This window comes from Osmia bicornis, chromosome 12, assembly GCF_907164935.1.
Source record: "Osmia bicornis bicornis chromosome 12, iOsmBic2.1, whole genome shotgun sequence".
Classification (NCBI taxonomy): domain Eukaryota; kingdom Metazoa; phylum Arthropoda; class Insecta; order Hymenoptera; family Megachilidae; genus Osmia; species Osmia bicornis.
The window spans coordinates 4,039,573-4,057,615 of NC_060227.1; the positions used below are offsets into that span (position 1 = coordinate 4,039,573).

General features: G+C 38.3%; 2 protein-coding genes across 3 annotated transcripts in view; both read left to right on the plus strand.

Moving 5' to 3' along the window:
- LOC114871342 (protein-tyrosine sulfotransferase) overlaps window positions 1-15,637 on the plus strand; it is a 143,879-nt gene extending 128,242 nt beyond the window's left edge. For both annotated transcript variants that reach the window (XM_029177114.2, XM_029177112.2), the window contains 6 exons: window positions 7,268-7,401; window positions 8,082-8,190; window positions 8,880-9,074; window positions 9,503-9,756; window positions 9,915-10,112; window positions 14,479-15,637. In XM_029177114.2, the coding sequence (XP_029032947.1) occupies window positions 7,268-7,401; window positions 8,082-8,190; window positions 8,880-9,074; window positions 9,503-9,756; window positions 9,915-10,112; window positions 14,479-14,587 (999 nt within the window). In that variant the 3' untranslated portion in view covers window positions 14,588-15,637. The remainder of the gene's footprint in view (window positions 1-7,267; window positions 7,402-8,081; window positions 8,191-8,879; window positions 9,075-9,502; window positions 9,757-9,914; window positions 10,113-14,478) is intronic.
- LOC114881199 lies at window positions 12,132-13,274 on the plus strand. The gene is made up of 2 exons (XM_046288087.1): window positions 12,132-12,402; window positions 12,491-13,274. Exons 1-2 carry the CDS (start codon window positions 12,140-12,142, stop codon window positions 13,173-13,175), a joined length of 948 nt encoding a protein of 315 aa, XP_046144043.1. The 5' UTR covers window positions 12,132-12,139; the 3' UTR covers window positions 13,176-13,274.
- Window positions 15,638-18,043: the final 2,406 nt, after the last annotated feature.

Below are 18,043 nucleotides of genomic sequence, written 5' to 3' on the forward strand. Positions count from 1 at the left end.
TCCATGGATGAAATAACGCGTTCGACGAACAATACGAGAAAACAAACGATCGTGAACAACTATAACCCGAAGAATGTTGGTAACGTTTCGTCAGAGACACGAAAAGCAGAAATTAGCAAGGACCGTATGTTTCATTCCCTGATGCTTGCTTGTAGCCACGAACAGGAAGTTGATACGTTTTACATACGAGAAAATTCCAACTAGTTTTACCCGTTTCATTGGGTTCTCCACTCGAGGAGAATAAATTATTAATGCATTAAAATAGTTTTTGGATTAAAGATTAGATAAAAAATATAGAGTAATCAAAATTTCATTCACGAGTGACTGACATTGGATACGGTTGATCTATCCAACAAAATGCTAATGAATTAATTAATAATATTGAATAGCACTGGCATTATATCAGTAATGAGAATATTAGAAATTTAATGCTCAAACGTCAGAGCTTGGTAAATTGTACTTTGATTAAAATTAGTCACTCGAATTTTTAAATAAAAGAGGAATCTCTCTTTTATTTAAAATAGAATACTATTAAATAAAATTCTTCTAATAGAGAGATTCCTCGATGGCTAGGTATTTTCTTAACGCAAAGAGCTTTTTCTAGTTACTTTTTTCCGGCTGTTAGATTGAAAGGACGCGTGGCTCGTCGATCACGGACAGGTACAAAGTTGCCAGGAAAAAAGTAGATTTTGACCGATCGATCGATTCGCAAACGGTGTCCTCGCGATTACAGTGGATCAATTAGCTGGCTAAGACCGAGGGTCAAGATTAAATCGCAATTTTCCCCCTGGTTCGTTCCATGTCCGACGCTTCTCCTCTAGAAAGGTGACGCTGACGTATCCTCATCGCGACTAATCTCGACGAACAAAAATCCAATTTCAAAGTTTCCATAGCATAGACAAAGTTCCAAGGAAATTTCTGGCCTCTTCTAAGCCACAATATGAGTTCATAGCGAGTGCTAGGATACCGACTTTCCTCATAACCCATGCATAGAGACTCGTGTACAATTGTCAAATTCCTGACAGGATTTTCTCGTCTCTTGTTAACAACTAACAATGGAAATGGCCGTGGATAGTACAGTACATTCTAATTGTAATTATTCAGAATACGATAATTTTGTAATTTTAACTTTCCAATTGGTACCTTAGGAAATTAATATCATAGAGGAAGTACAGCATATTTGAAATACCAAAGTAACTAAAAAATGGTTGAAGCTTTACTTTGGAGCATGTAAAATTATTGATAGAATGCAAGTTTTAATTTTTAGAATTCATATATTCAGAAATTACTAAGTTCTAAACGTATTTAGAAGGTTAGGTTGACGCCATATTGATTTCTACGTATAATCTAATTGGTCCACGGAGATAAGCATCAAAATGGTGTCAGAGAAACTAACCTAACTTGACTTAACACGCGCAAAGTACATCTATAGATAAAGACATTCGAGTTATTTCGCTGAAATGAATGAATTATTTTTAATAAAAATAATTACCTGTACGGTAACAAAATCGTTACTTCGTATTATTTTTCAATTACATCAGAGTTTCAGATTCCTTTTGTTTTTCATTATTACTGAGAGTATGAAATGTAACAATTCATTAATTTCTCTTTGATATTATGCAATTTTATCTGTTGCAAATGCTGGTATTTTAAATATGCTCTACTTCCTTCAATAATGACGTAGAATTTTTTAAAAATTTGTCTCCTTCAATTATTCATTATTTCACTACGAAAGTCATCTCTGCTGTCGTTATATCTTTATATAATATGCAATGTTGTTTGTCGTCGGATCGATTTTCCTTCATGTCTCATCAGCGCGTCCCTTGTCCAAAGTAATTAATTGTTTTCATAATAGGACAGCGATGGAAATTCGATTAAGAACTTCCTTGATCTTATCGAACATCCTGGAAACGAAGTAAAACGTTGTTCTGGTGGAAAATAATATTTCAAAAATCGATCCTCCATTAATTTGACCACCGATAAAATTGACGTGTTTACCAGCAACCCGAACTTCTCGTAAACATACAATTTTCTTCGATATTTCATTACTTGTCTCTCAATTCATTCGATTCTATTCTCACGTTTCTGTTCGTCGATATAGTTGGAAACACAGCTCTTTTATTACTCCCCGGGAATAATCGAACCGAGTGTTTTCCTTTCGACGAGATTAGAGACATTCGTCTTCCGTTTGGTGGAAAAATAGAAAAGCGATAAGGCGTTGGAAAGGAAAACGTATCCGGTGATCAGAGAAGCAACGATCTTCCGTCGAGTTCCCTTTAAAGTTTCACTACCGACACATCGTCTCTATTGCAATTAGAGTCGCGCTTTAATACTACAACATGGATTTTAATGCGACGACCTACCCTTTGAAGGTAATCTCTTTGTTCCTCGTTCCAGTGGCGCTTGTTAAGAAATCAAGGAGCAGTGCTTCCGACGAGTAACGCTGCCTCTTTGGTAACGCCGTTAACCCTTTCTGTAAAGGTAACAAGATAATACGAGCTTGATCGATCATTCGCGTTTTCCCGGTTAGTCACGCGATCTCATTAACACGATGCACTGTGAATTATCGCTAATTGCTGAACTTCTAAATCTTTTCATTTATCTTGAGCGAATGGCTCGTCCGAAGAGTCGGCGATGCACGGTACTTAGACGCACTGTATCCATAGATATTCGAAGTAGAAAAGATTAAAAATGAAATATAAAACATTATTATAGAGTTAGATGATTTAAACGAGCAATTAGATAGGTTTACGAGGTCCCGTTAAGCTAGAAAGAATGTCAAAGTTTCAAAACGATATAAAGAATCTACGAGGATCTGGTGTTCGATAAATTAAAGTGGAATTTCCGGAGGGAAAGGAGAAAAAAGTTGGGGGGGAAATTTAATCGTCGTCACCTTTCATCGTTGAAAACGGACCCGACAGAAGAAAACGAAAAGTGGGGGATGAAGTTAATTCGCACGATAAAGTCCGGATGGCGTTACTTTAATTACGTCTAGCCCAATTCCAGCTCCAGATCTCTATTGAAATTTCCCCGGGAACTGGTGGAAACGACGTGAGACGACGTCCACTTCATGCCTCGATGATCGAGCTAATAATAATCCGACTAATACTCGTTCTTTCAGGCTGTCCAATAAGAAAATTACTACTGCCCGACGTCTGTCTTTCCTTGTCCGACTATATCGGTACTCTACTACTTATATCTGGGAGTTCAGACTTTCTTTCACTTATAGAATTTCATTTCTTTTGTTAAATTTCTTCATTGTCTTACCCACGATAAAAATTATTATTATGAATATTAATTTTAGAGTAGGAGCTTAGGTCAGAAATTTTTTTTTCAACTTTGGATGAGATTTTGAAAATTTACCTAGCACATAAAGTTAGGGTATCCGTTCATACACTCTTATTAGAGTCATTTAACCCTTCCACGTTAACCTTTTTTAATCTTAGCAATTACCATGATCATTTTTCAACAGTGATTTTTTATTATAAAAAGGAATGCGAGAAAGGGTGAGGTTCTAAGTTATTTTGGCTATCGTGAAAAGTGGTCGCGATTCAGAAACGGTTGGGAAACACTGATATAAAGGGATGAAATCGCAGCCGCTCGGCTCGAAAGCCTCCCCAACACCCTGGATTCTCGCTCCCATATTTTGCGACCTTCCCGGTCGTGTCGTCAAGCGAGAAAAGAAAAAAAAAAAAAAAGGCGAGGGACAAGAAGAAGCAACACGCGTGAATACGTGTACGCTGGAAGGTTCGCAGGTTACAGCCGACAACTGGAGCGAACGGAAGAGAAACGAGTGTCTGTCGAGCTCACCCTCCGTGCAACATAAATCGCGTCGGTTGAGTTTCACGCGTACTTTTCTCCGTTCGCTTTTGGCGAGAAGCGAAAAGAGAACGGAGGGGTTGACAGGACTAAACCACCCCTCACTCCCACCCGTTGCATCGGGAATACTAATTACGAAATGTGCTCTGCTTTTTCATCTCTTATTTTCCTTTCAACCGGGATGCCTGCCCCGGTGAAAAATCGTAAAACGCGTGCCACCACGACGTTCACTCGCGAACGCGTCTTTATTCGAGAAAACGAGAGTTTTCTTTATGGAGGTGAGATATTTTTCTGAAGAATAAAGCTTCCGACTTAACCTGTCGCCCGATTTATCTGCAAAACGTCTGGTTGATGTATTTACGAGCTCTCTTTTTGCAAAGATGTGTTTCTTCGATATCTTCATTTATTTATTATATTCTAAATTATTATACAAACATTTCTTCTGTTATTTTTAATAAATTTATTTTATTAGGAAGATTGATAATTTATTTTTATTTTTATTTTTTCAATCTTCAATATATTAAAGAGATTTATTTAAAAAGGCAAAATATCGTTAATATAAGGACAATAAACGCGTATCATGAAGTCTACCCTTCATTTCCATGTCGTTGTAATTTTAATCCCGTCGCTAATTGACCCGCTCGTCGCAAAATTCTCCTCGACGCTTATAACGTCGCACGTTAGAAAAATCTACAGCATTTTTTTTAGAAACGAAACGTCGCGAGTTTAAGCTTGAAATCATGATTGAAATCCACCTCCTGAGGATATATACTGTGCCTCCAATTAAATCGCGGTTAATTAATTTCATCAAAGTAGAACGCGATCGATGTAATAATTAAAGCGACATGACTTATCAATTGAAATGTTAATTAACAGCTTTTTTTATTCGAAACCTGTGCGACTGTTTATGTAAATCACGAAGGCTGAATTTCAGGGGCTGGTTTATTCGTCTCTTGCCAAATAAGAGCACGAAAAACAAAAATTGTGGACGCAGGGTGGCGCGTTATTTCACGTGCAAAAAATGCTAATTACAGAACGTATTCTACCACTGTTTTTGGACATCGAAAGGGTGTGGGTAGGTTTTATACCTTTTCGGTATCATCTTTTGTAAAACTATGTAAAGTTTTCATATTTTCCATGCAAATTTTATTTATTATAGTAGCACCTAAATTCGTGACCTTTTTTCCATTATTAATTTATTTATTAATTATTAATTAAAATCACTAGGAATCGTATGTAGAATTTTCTAGATATTAAATATAGAATCTCTATGCAGGCTTTTCTTTTCTATTTTGCCTAAATATAAATGCAGCCCTGGTAATCATCAACGAATCAATAATTTCTTTTTTAATATTAATTTTCTTATTCCTCTTTCATATTTAAAAGGAAACTTAATAAGTTTTAGTTGTAATATTTTTTAAGTACAGCAAAGTATTTGTCTTGAAATTGATTTGTAGAAAACAAATAGCCACAGGATTTCCCGAGTATATAGACCGTCAGGAAATTATACGGTATAATTTAATTTCAATTTGTGAACCATATTAATGAACGCTAGTGGTCAGCGTTTATTAATAATCATGGAAAATGCATTGACCATTCGATCGGATGATAAAGTTCTTGATATAATGTTTGCTTAATCGAGCTCGGTGTCAGTTGAAATGTTATCCTACTTCGCATTGATTGCGGCTAATTAAACCATACAGAGGGACTATTAATTTTCACGTTCAACCGAAGGGTTTTTACATCTTATCGTTTCATTAACGAGCAAAATATAGAATGATGGAATAAAATTTCAATCTGTACGTATTAAAATTTTGGTCCTGCTTATCCACATTTTCGGATTTTAATAAGGCATGTAAAAAAAAATACTAAGCAATGCATTTTAAGTTACTGAAAATAGAAAAAACGTGTACCGGGACCCCTAATTGACCCTATCTGGTATGTAAAATTTGCTTCATTTCTCATGGCACAATTCTTACGAGTGTTTGTTCAAACGTTCATTATTTTCTCATTTTTATTCGCGGAAAACAAATGTGGCACAATTGCTGACACATGCGCCTAATGTCTCTAACGAGTGTGCATAAAATGACAAATACATGATTCAATTCTTGAAAAAACACGGAAGTTGGAAGTTGAATAAATGATAGTCTGAGAAATCGTTGAAACTAAACTTTCCCTGGATCGAATCGCGAACGTTTTAGAAGGAATCGATGATTCCTATAGGGAAACTTCGAAGTTATTGATCCTGGCTCGAGGTTCTTGTTCCTGAAGACGATATTTTAGAACAAACGACGAGTTGTTGGTAACTAAAGTTTAATCAAGCCTGTATAATTTTATAAGAATCGCTTGGTAAATTGCTCTCTTAAACGTGGCTAAAGGAAACTTTCGATCCTCCATCCGATATCCCATTAACGTTGATCATCGTTAAATAATACCAGACTTACGGTGAAATTATAGCAGAATCTAAAGAGTAGACAGCAAATATGCTACATAAAAGCCACCCTTTATCAATAAAAATATAGAAAACTCTAAATTTGCAATATAAAATTTGATTTTAAATAAGTTTCTGAAGTGAATAAAAATTTGGTTTTGTATTTCTTTTATTGTTACTAATTGTGAGAGTTCAGAAATATATTGTTTTTAACGAAAATTAAGAAAATTATGCAATTAAGGATTAAAACATTAAAAAACAATTTATACAGTGTTAAAAAATACCCTGAAGACCTATACACCGATGGATAGATCACGAAAAATCGAAGTGAAAAGTTCTATAGTATTTTTCGATGGGATCAGTAATTTAGTCACATTTCGTTGTTGAAAATTGAAAAATTGACCAATCATCACGGTTCGCTGATCTATTAGTAGGGCATACCTAGTTGTTTCAATTTATTAAACGGTTTATTATATCCTGTAGTAAAGATTGATATCAAATTGTCCAAAAAAACCATAAAATTGCTCTCTTTACAATAGCAAACAACGTTTGAATTATTTAAATAATTAATTCCGTCTCCACTAGACTCTTGGCGCATGCGTAAGCGCGATGCTCAGCGGCGCATGCGTAAGCGCAACGCTCAGCGGCGCATGCGTAAGCGCAACGCTCGACAGCGCATGCGTAAGCGCAACGCTCAACGGCGCATGCGTAAGCGCAACGCTCAGCGGCGCGGCTTGACGGCGGCAGAAGAGGTTAGTCTCCTACTCCGTGGTCTTGCCACTCAAGCTGCGCGCTAATTGCTCAATTTTTTCAATTTTCAACAACAAAATGTGGCTGAACTACTGATCCCATCGAAAAATGCTACAGAACTTTTCACTTCGATTTTTCGTGTTCTATCCACCGGTGTAGATCTTCAGGGTATTTTTACGTAACACTTGATATTATAACAAGAGTCTATTGTAGTATCTATTGAATAATAGGAACAGCTATTAATACAGTGTTATTTCTATTTTACAGAAATACGTGGTTGGTCCATTCGACCATAAAAGGTACACCTACGATCGTTACATGCCGCTAATTTTCATCGGTGGTGTACCACGATCAGGTACTACTTTGGTACGCGCTATGCTCGACGCACATCCTGATGTCAGGTGAGTTTCATTTACTTTCTTTTACTATACGAAGCTGGTAAATTGGCAGATGGAGAAAATAAGGGTCTAATTGGTTGTTCCTCACTTTATCTTATACCAAGAATCGGTGAATAATAGAAACTTACCTCGTGCTATTCTGTTTCTCGGTACTGCAGCATTCGGCTTCGATTCTTGATTATGACTGTACCTTCCCCTGCTGACCTGACGTTCAGCCGTCGGTGCTGGGCGGGTTGCAGGTTTCAGGCGCTTTTTACTCGAATATTTAAACATTAATTACAGGAAAACAAAGCCGCAAACGCTATTTCGTTATTCTTGATTTTCGTCTTATTTTGATCCCTAGAATCACCCCTTAAAATTTTACCCACCTTTTTTCGAACACCCTGTATAATATATACTCTTAGCCTTGTGTTAACCCCTGTGTTAACTTTGCCTTGCCCGATTGTCAACTTACTAGCTTCGTACAGTAGAACAGTACAAATGAAATATACTTGAATAATTAAAAGAATAAAATAGAAAAATATTATTTTGAATAGCGTTGCTGAAAATGAACTATTTCTATTTTTAATAATCAGAGTTTTATTATGTTTTATTACAGCGAGTATTTTCATTCCGGCAGTCAACGTATTAATTTTATGTAGAAGATTGATCGATGGCTTATGTGAGAATTTCTTTCATGACAGATGCGGCCAAGAAACTAGAGTGATACCACGGATCCTCCAAATGAGGATGCACTGGCTCAAGTCCGAGAGGGAAAACCTCCGCCTTTCGGAAGCGGGTATTTCGAAAGAAGTGAGTAAGCCTAATCCTTCTTAAGATTTCTACATTTAAAATAGTACCATAGATGATTTCTTAGGGTCATTATTTAGTTTAAAGCTCAACAGGAGTGACAAGAGCACTGCTGATGGAATAGAAGTGAAACAAGGAAAAGCAATTCATACTTTTCTAACACATAATGATTATAATATTCATATTCCAGGGAAGTATACCTAACGTGATACAATAAACAAATTTTCTACATAAATGTATCTTTTATAAGATTTTAAAATCTACATTTTCAAGTCTTGGCTTTGTACAGCGCAACGTTGCGGTAATAGCACAAAGAATATTATAAAAAAATATCATGATAAAATATTACTTCTTCGCTTTAGAATCTTTGAGCAAAGAAATAACTAAATTGGAACCTTGTTATATCAACGTGGCTGTTTGATTATCTTTGTCTTTGCCTTTCTATGTGTCCGCCGTCTGAGGTTTAACATTTCATGAATTCTTGCTTCCCTTATATCCCCATTTTCCCTATACAAGTTTCATTTGATCGCGAGTGTACCATTCGATTAATGTTTCATTAATTTCCATCATTGATTGTGAGTGAAACGCTCGAAGCACCGTCTGAAAGTGAATGATATAAATCAAACGTCGATCAATTATTCGTGAGACATTTCGGGGAACGATATTAATCTGTAAACGAACGATTTAACCAGGTGATGGACAGCGCGATAGCAGCTTTCTGCCTGGAGATAATAGCGCGACACGCGGAGCCAGCTCCGAGATTGTGCAACAAGGATCCCCTCACTCTGAAGATGGGCTCTTACATTCTCGATCTCTTCCCAAATGCCAAGTTTATCTTCATGATCCGCGACGGTCGTGCCACCGTGCATTCCATTATCTCGAGAAAGGTATGGCCCGATCCGATCGAAGAACCATCGAGCGACCGCCAGCCTGGCTTTAACGGGCATTCCGGTTGATGCATGCAAATTTATCCCACTTCATCCGCGAATATGAAAACGCGACGTACTCTTTGCATAGAGAAGAGGTGGGGGATAGGAAAAAAAAAGACCAGCGGGAATTTACGTATTCCTCTAATGCAAAAAGGATGATAAAAACGGAACGTCGGATCGTAGAATTATGTATGTAAATCGAAGGAGATCGTTTTTTTTTTTTTCTTTCTTTTTTAAGCTCTAGTATCAACGATTTCTCTGCAAGTTTAATCGGATATTGTTTTATTGTTCAATGTAAGGCAAAGAGTGGATAACATTTTTTCAATTTATAATTTAAAACGGTATTTTATTAGGCCTTATTGATACATAATTACAATGTCTTTCAGGTCACCATAACGGGATTTGATTTGTCGTCTTATCGGCAATCTCTTATCAAATGGAATCACGCGATTTCCATCATGTACGGACAATGCAAGGAAATAGGAACGGACAAGTGTCTGATGGTTCCGTACGAGCAACTGGTGCTACACCCTCGTCAATGGATGAAGAAGATCTTGAACTTCCTCGACGTTCCTTGGAACGAGTCCGTGATGCATCATGAGGAGTTCATTAATAAACCAGGCGGAGTGCCATTAAGCAAGTAAGGAAACAACCATCTATAAAACATTAGAAAATTGTTTTTGTCGTTAACAAAGATCTCTTCAAGTTCCTGGAAGTGAAAATATTGAATTGAAATAATCATATGCTTTGATGCGTGGTGAGCAGATACTAAATTCCATTGTATTTTTCGGTATGCAGGGTCGAGAGGTCGTCGGACCAGATCATAAAGCCGGTTAACCTGGAGGCATTGACCAAGTGGGTGGGCCACATTCCGGACGACGTGGTCAGAGAGATGCCTGACATCGCGCCGATGCTTTCTGTCCTCGGCTATGATCCTTATGCTAATCCGCCGGTCTACGGAGCGCCGGACAGGCTGGTTAGCGAAAACACGAGACGGTATGTAGCCGAGTAATCGGGCTACGTTTAATTACCATTCCCTCTGATCAGACGTACAAGATATTTCTAATTAATTAAAGAATTAAATATAAGAAAGGTTTTTAAAATGTTAAAAATTTGTCACTTTCCAAGAGACTGCTGTATACAGGGTGTACAATGACTACGTGTTCAACGTTTAAGGGATGATTGACAATGTGATTCTAAACAACTTTTTCCTTTGCCAAAATGTTGGCAGACGCTTCGTTTTCGAGTTATTAACAAAAAACACTGGCCAATCAGAGCGCGCCTTTAACGCGGGCCGAACTACGAGAGTGTTGGGTTTGTTCTGCGTTCAAGCCGTGATCAAGTGCATCGGCACCACGTCGCGGTCGGTATAGTAGGACTCGTCGGGCAAAAGTTGTATGGAATAATGAATGAAAAAGAGAAAAGAATAATATAATCGAATTATTGGTTGCTCATAAACAACGAATAAAGTAATGAATAGGTGTCATGTAGGATAAATAAATTGATACTACTATTTTTTTCTTTTTTTTTTAAATAAGTTTTCAAATAATAAAAAAGAATTAAAATGCAATAACTAATAAACATGTGAATTATAACCTACGTTAAATTTGAAAAAATGCAAGAATAATGTAAATGAAACTTACCCATTTGTCGGTGAATGGCCCACTGTCATAAGAATGGTTGGCTGTCACTGGGTCATTGTGCCGATCCTTTGCATTCGAGAAGACAACACATTACGCTGAACAGCTGATTTCCAAGCGGGATCATTGAACTCACTGAATGGTCGCTATCACTTTTCACAGAAGTTTTCACTATCACTTTTTCACATTGTTATTTAGTTGTTTCAGATGTTTTCCGTAGTTCTTCCTACGTTTAAATAATGGGTGGCCCCGAAAGGGGCCGATTGTTTCAAGTTCTTATAAAAGAGGTTCGATATACCCCCTTTCTGCCGCCACACATGCAGTCATGCGTTTTTTTACACTTTGTTGCACTGCGCGTAAATGTACATCACATTATAATAATCCGCACTGGTCTTTAACATTTTTCTTCTGGTTTTCTTATCGATCTGACTTGAAATGGGAATGCTAGCTTTAGCGTTTGCGAAGTGTGTCCTATTTTCATTAGAGAGGGGATTTTCGTAGAAACTAACAAAGTAAAAATACGCTTGACTTGGCTTTTGTTCCTACGTTTTGCAGTTTTATTGCTCTGTCACAGAGCAACTGACCTTTTCTACGGATCTGGTTTATTTCACCCGTACATTGCTAATGTCGCCAAAAACAGATAGTTCAGCTCATGAGCCTAAAGGACCTCAATAAAACTTTTTCGTTTACCCTTGAGAAATTTCTGTGGACCTGACAATGAAGCATACCGAAGTGTCAATTGTCGATTTTGATGAAACTCAATTATACTATAATATGGGGCTGCAGGTATAACACTTACCTGCGGTACGCGTACTGTCATAAAGCAGTGTAAAAGGTAAAGCAGCTTGACGAGCTCACCGATATGTTTTTCCGGATCCATTGTTCTTTGTCCTTTTCTACGTTCGGCCCGTGATCGGAGAATTAAAGGATCCGGAAAAACATATCGGTGAGCTCGTCAAGCTGCTTTACCTTTTACACTGCTTTATGACAGTACGCGTACCGCAGGTAAGTGTTATACCTGCACCGTGAATTAATAGCGCAAATTAACAAAAATGTACCAGTTTCAGGAATTTAAAGTTTTATTGGGGTCCTTTAGGCTCATGAGCGGAACTATCTGTTTTTGGCGACATTAACAATGTACGGGTGAAATAAATCAGATCCGTAGAAAAGGTCAGTTGCTCTGTGACAGAGCAATAAAACTGCAAAACGTAGGAACAAAAGCCAAGTCAAGCGTATTTTTACTTTGTTAGTTTCTACGAAAATCCCCTCTCTAATGAAAATAGGACCCACTTCGCAAACGCGAAAACTAGCAGTCCCATTTCAAGTCAGACCGTCAAGAACACAAGAAGGAACATGTTGCGAACCAGTGCGGAATACTACAATATGATGTATGTTTACGCGCAGTGTAACAGTAACGCGAACGCTGCCGTGCGTAAATATCGCGAAATCCATGGAGAAACAAACGTGCCAAGTGCACATAGTTTTCGCCAAATGGCATCGCGATTGTACAGTACTGGCTCAACAATGCCACAGAGGCGTGAAGTGGTTCGCGACACTACATCACGAGACCGCAACACAGATGCTGTTTTAAGCGCATTTGAACGTGATCCAACGATGAGCATTCGAGAAGCCAGTCAGCGTTTAGAGTAAGTTCTAATATGTATAAAAGAAATCAAAATTTTATAATGAATTGTTTCATTGTTTTAATTATGTGATTTGTGTATTTTATTTTAGTATCAAGCCTACTACGGTCCACAAGATGTTGAAGGACAGCAAAATGCACCCGTACAAGTATGTGCGAGTGCACCAAATGAATCCGCAAGATTATATCCAGCGGATTCAGTATTCCAGGTGGTTGTTGGGCGAAATCGCCCGGAATCCATCGTTCTCCAAGTGCGTCTTGTGGACTGATGAAGCCCTCTTCACCAGGGATGGGTGTTTCAATGCCCACAATTCGCACGTGTGGAGCGATGCGAATCCGTTGGCGATTCGAACACGAGCAGGACAAGTGCGCTGGTCATTCAATGTATGGGCCGGAATTTGCGGCGATTTTATCGTTGGGCCGTACCTTCTACCTGATAGATTGGACGGCCCATCATACAGAGTGTTCTTAGAACATATCCTTCCGGATCTCGCGGAGGTAATTCCTCCCGAAATTCGGAGGGGTATGTTCTACCAACACGATGGTGCACCTGCACATTACGCCACAAATGTCCGCGCCTATTTAGATGAAGCCTTTCAGGACAGGTGGATTGGCCGCGGCGGTCCTGTTGCGTGGCCCCCACGATCGCCGGATATGAATCCGCTGGATTTTTTTTTCTGGGGATTTTTAAAAGTACGTATGGTATTACAATTTTTAAGTTTGAAAATATTTCTTGAGATGTTCGTAACCTTACTCACCATTTCGTATTTTTATTAACTATTTCAGAGCCACGTGTACAAAGTTGCTATTTCCACGCCGGACGAACTACTGGCCAGAATACATGGCGCGGTGGCATTAATCACGCCAGAAATGTTACAAGGCGTGCAACGGAACATAAAGAAACGAGTGACTGCATGTGTGACGGCAGAAGGGGGGTATATCGAACCCTTTTTATAAGATCTTGAAACAATCGGCCCCTTTCGGGGCCACCCATTATTTAAACGTAGTAAGAACTACGGCAAATGTCCGTAACAAGTAAATAACAATGTTTATTTACTTGAAACAATCGGCCCCTTTCGGGGCCACCCATTACTTAAACGTAGGAAGAACTACGGAAAACATCTGAAACAACTAAATAACAATGTGAAAAAGTGATAGTGAAAACTTCTGTGAAAAGTGATAGCGACCATTCAGTGAGTTCAATGATCCCGCTTGGAAATCAGCTGTTCAGCGTAATGTGTTGTCTTCTCGAATGCAAAGGATCGGCACAATGACCCAGTGACAGCCAACCATTCTTATGACAGTGGGCCATTCACCGACAAATGGGTAAGTTTCATTTACATTATTCTTGCATTTTTTCAAATTTAACGTAGGTTATAATTCACATGTTTATTAGTTATTGCATTTTAATTCTTTTTTTATTATTTGAAAACTTATTTAAAAAAAAAAAGAAAAAAATAGTAGTATTAATTTATTTATCCTACATGACACCTATTCATTACTTTATTCGTTGTTTATGAGCAACCAATAATTCGATTATATTATTCTTTTCTCTTTTTCATTCATTATTCCATACAACTTTTGCCCGACGAGTCCTACTATACCGACCGCGACGTGGTGCCGATGCACTTGATCACGGCTTGAACGCAGAACAAACCCAACACTCTCGTAGTTCGGCCCGCGTTAAAGGCGCGCTCTGATTGGCCAGTGTTTTTTGTTAATAACTCGAAAACGAAGCGTCTGCCAACATTTTGGCAAAGGAAAAAGTTGTTTAGAATCACATTGTCAATCATCCCTTAAACGTTGAACACGTAGTCATTGTACACCCTGTATATGTGACGCCATCTACTGTGAGGTGTTAAAAAAGAACTTGAGCTTGCCGATAGTTCTCTTACAGTTCTCCTCCTCGATACCAGAGGCGCCACCTTTTGCCCCCCTCGTTTTGATGAATTCTCAAAACTTTCAGTGCAAGCCCTCAACTATCCCTACTTTTACTATTTCTCTTGTCATTGAGTCTAGAATTCCCAATCCCTCACTTTTCACTCATGCTATCATTTAATATTGTTACTTCTTTATTCAGGGTGCTAGCAAATGGAGAAGTTTGGGCAGCCAGGGCACGCCAGTTCTCCCTGGAGAAGCTAATAGAGCTGAGCAAAGAAGACGAAGCTACCAACGCTCCAAACGCGTGACCTCGGATACATGTTCCCCTAGGCACGCGGACTTTGAACCTGTACAATTTCTGTGACGTCTAACGACGGTCCTGGAAGAGCCAGTTTCTAACAAATAACCAGAAGGCGCGTTTTCTTCGTTTGAAAATCCTTCTTGAACTCGAAAAGCCGTGCTCGACCGCTTCCACGGAGGGACTCGAAAACGACTAACTGTTACCTGGCGAACAGGGACGCGTCTAGTTTAAGATTGAGCATTAAGCGTGTATATACGCGTGGCAACCGATGCTGTCGCAAAAATGGTTGTTCTCTCTGTATATTTTAACCGATAGACGTTTACTTCGATTCATACCGTGTACCTAATCGTTCACGGTTACACTGTGTGATTTAGCTTTGCTCGTTTGGATGGACCGTGCGACGAAGAGTATTCAATTTGATTCGTTGTGTATATGAGCGAAAGAGTGCGAGGGATTTTGATTGTTTCCATTTTCTTTTTTATACCTTACCATCCAGAAAATGAATTTATCCATTAGGCTTTCAATGGTTGATAACTCAATCTCCTCCTCGATACTCCTTCCAATTTTTACTTATTAAATTGATCTGCATACAGTGGGTAACGTTTCATCATCGTTAGATACATGCTACTGTTGGAACAGTTTCTGTACATTTCACTCAAATGGCCAGTGATAAGGATATCAATTATAGAGGTACAAATACAGATTATGGAGGTCCCTTTTCCATAATGGTATCTGCGATTTCTGTGCATTTTGTTGTAACAGATATGAGAAATATTAAAAATAATGCGAGTTAAAGAATTTGTACTATATTTGGTATCTTGGTGAAAATGAATTTCTTTCTGTTATATTCTGTATGAAAGAAAAGTATGCCTTCATGTGTGGTACTTATTATTGTTGATTCATTAAATTAAAACTCGCCAGTTGTTTGATTGTTTAGTAATGAAAAGAATCTGTAACGTGCTTTTCTTGTCTTTTTGGTTTTCTAAACTAGGGTCATTTTCAAAACTGGCGAAAATTGTTCTGTTCTGCGTTAAATCGTTACAAACGTGTTTGTAAATTGGCGAGAGAAATTATATTTGTACGCTATCGAAACATGTAAAAATGTGGTGAATTAACATTTCAAGATGAAACTATCTATCTGACGAACCGTTTTCTCGGTTTATGTTTTTGTTATGGACTGTCGATAAATGATCTGCAGCAAGTGTTGCTGCAAGAATATGCTGTAACTATATTGAGAACAGTGTTATTAGGTTTTGTCAAATGGCACCTGATACAAATGCAACAACTTCAATGTGGCATTATGTCATTCGTGTCAACTATACTCATGTCTATCGAATTATATGATTAAATTATTTTAATATTATGATGAGTCTTGATTAATACATCCTTTGTTCAATAATTTAATTTTATTCTTCAAATATGATTACATATTTTTCACAATTTTACATAATTATAATGGTATAAAATTACTAATTGTAAGTTCTAATTCTGTTCTATTTAACTCTCACGATAACAGGAACAATATCGCTATTGCCATCTAGCAATAGTCAACAGCAATTTTTGGATATTTGTTTGTAGAACTTCGTGATTTTATCAATATTGATATTCAAAATTAATTCAAAAAAGAATTAATAATTTTTAATTATTACATATTATATAATTTAGCACATCATTAAGGAATATAAATAATAATTGTGATAGAAAATAATTTGCTCTACAATCATTCTATTACCATACCTCAAACTAACTTCTGGAAAGACAATTTTCATTTCCTTTGATTCTATTTTTTTTTTTTAAACAAAAACTTGTATTCGCTTCATGTACTTTGGTAAATAAATCATTTGAAAAAAGCAACTAAATTATTATTTAATTTACCCAATTTCATTTCTGAGTTATATATAAAGCGCAAAGTGCTTCGGGGTCCCTGACACCCCAAGATGATATCCGGTCGGTATACGAGCGCTGCGCTATCCGTACCACGGGGTCCTTAACACCCCAAGACGGTATGTTGGTACGCAGAATTACCGGTGCTTCGGGGTCCCTGACACCCCAAGATGATATCCGGTCGGTATACGAGCGCCATCGTAATACGGGGTCCTTAACACCCCAAGATGATATCCGGTCGGTATGCGAGCGCCATCGTAATACGGGGTCCTTAACACCCCAAGATGATATCCGGTCGGTATGCGAGCGCCATCGTAATACGGGGTCCTTAACACCCCAAGACGATATATCGGTACGCAGAATCACCGGTGCTATGGGGTCCCTGACACCCCATGATGATATCCGGTCGGTATACGAGCGCAATCGTACTACGGGGTCCTTAACACCCCGTAGACCATAATGTCGGTATGCAAAAAGAATCGCCTGTGCTTCGGGGTCCCTGATACCCCAAGATGACATCAGACAGGTATCCAAAGAACGCTATTCGTACTTCGGGGTCCTTAACACCCCAAGAGGGTATCTAATCGGTATACAGATAGAGTAACAACACTTCGGGGTCCCTGACACCCCAAGATCATATCAGGTCCGCATACAGAGAGCGCCGTTTGTACTTCGGGGTCTCTAACACCCCAAGACGGAATCATGTCGGTATGCACATAGAGTAACCAGCTCTTCGGGGTCCTTGACGCCCCAAGATGATTTCAGGTCCGTATGCAGAGTGCGCCATCCGTACTTTGGGGTTCCTAATACCCCAAAACGATATCAGGTCGGTATGCACATAGAGTAATCAGCGCTTCGGGGTCTCTGACACCCCAAGATTATATCAGGTCCGTATATAGAGTGCGCCATCTGTACTGTGGGGTTCCTAACGCCCCAAAATGATATCAGGTCGGTATCCAGAGGGCGTCATTGGCGCGGCGTGGTCCCTGACACCCCTGAATGAAATCAAATCCGTATGAAGAAGGCATAATCAGTAATCGTCCTCTAATTTCTTTTCGAAGTTTATTTAATTTACTTTATTTATTTTTTCCGCTTATTAACAAGCTCATCAAAGAGGATTAAAAGTTATGATTATATATATCTCTTCTAAGCCTCGGCGTACCACCCCTTTTATTTATTATTTTATCCTTATGAGCCCCGGCTTACTTTTAACAGTTATTTATTATTTTATCCTTTCTTATGGACTAAAGCCCACCCTTATCAGTTATTAATTATTTTATTCTCCTTTATGGGACAAATCCACACTTCCTAATTATATTTTATTTCTCTTTATGGGCGTTGCGGAAACCGCCCTTCTCAGTTATTGTTTATCCTCTTCCTACTTTTTATGGACCAAGGCTTCCCTTTGCAGTTATTTATTTTTTTCATTCCTTTCATAGACTTTGCAGGGATTACTTCCAAATCACCATATCCTCGAATCCTTTATATCCCTGCATCACTTACATCTTTGCACCTTTACATCCATGCATCCCTTACATCACTGCATCATTTACATTCCTGCTTTCCATACATCTCTTCA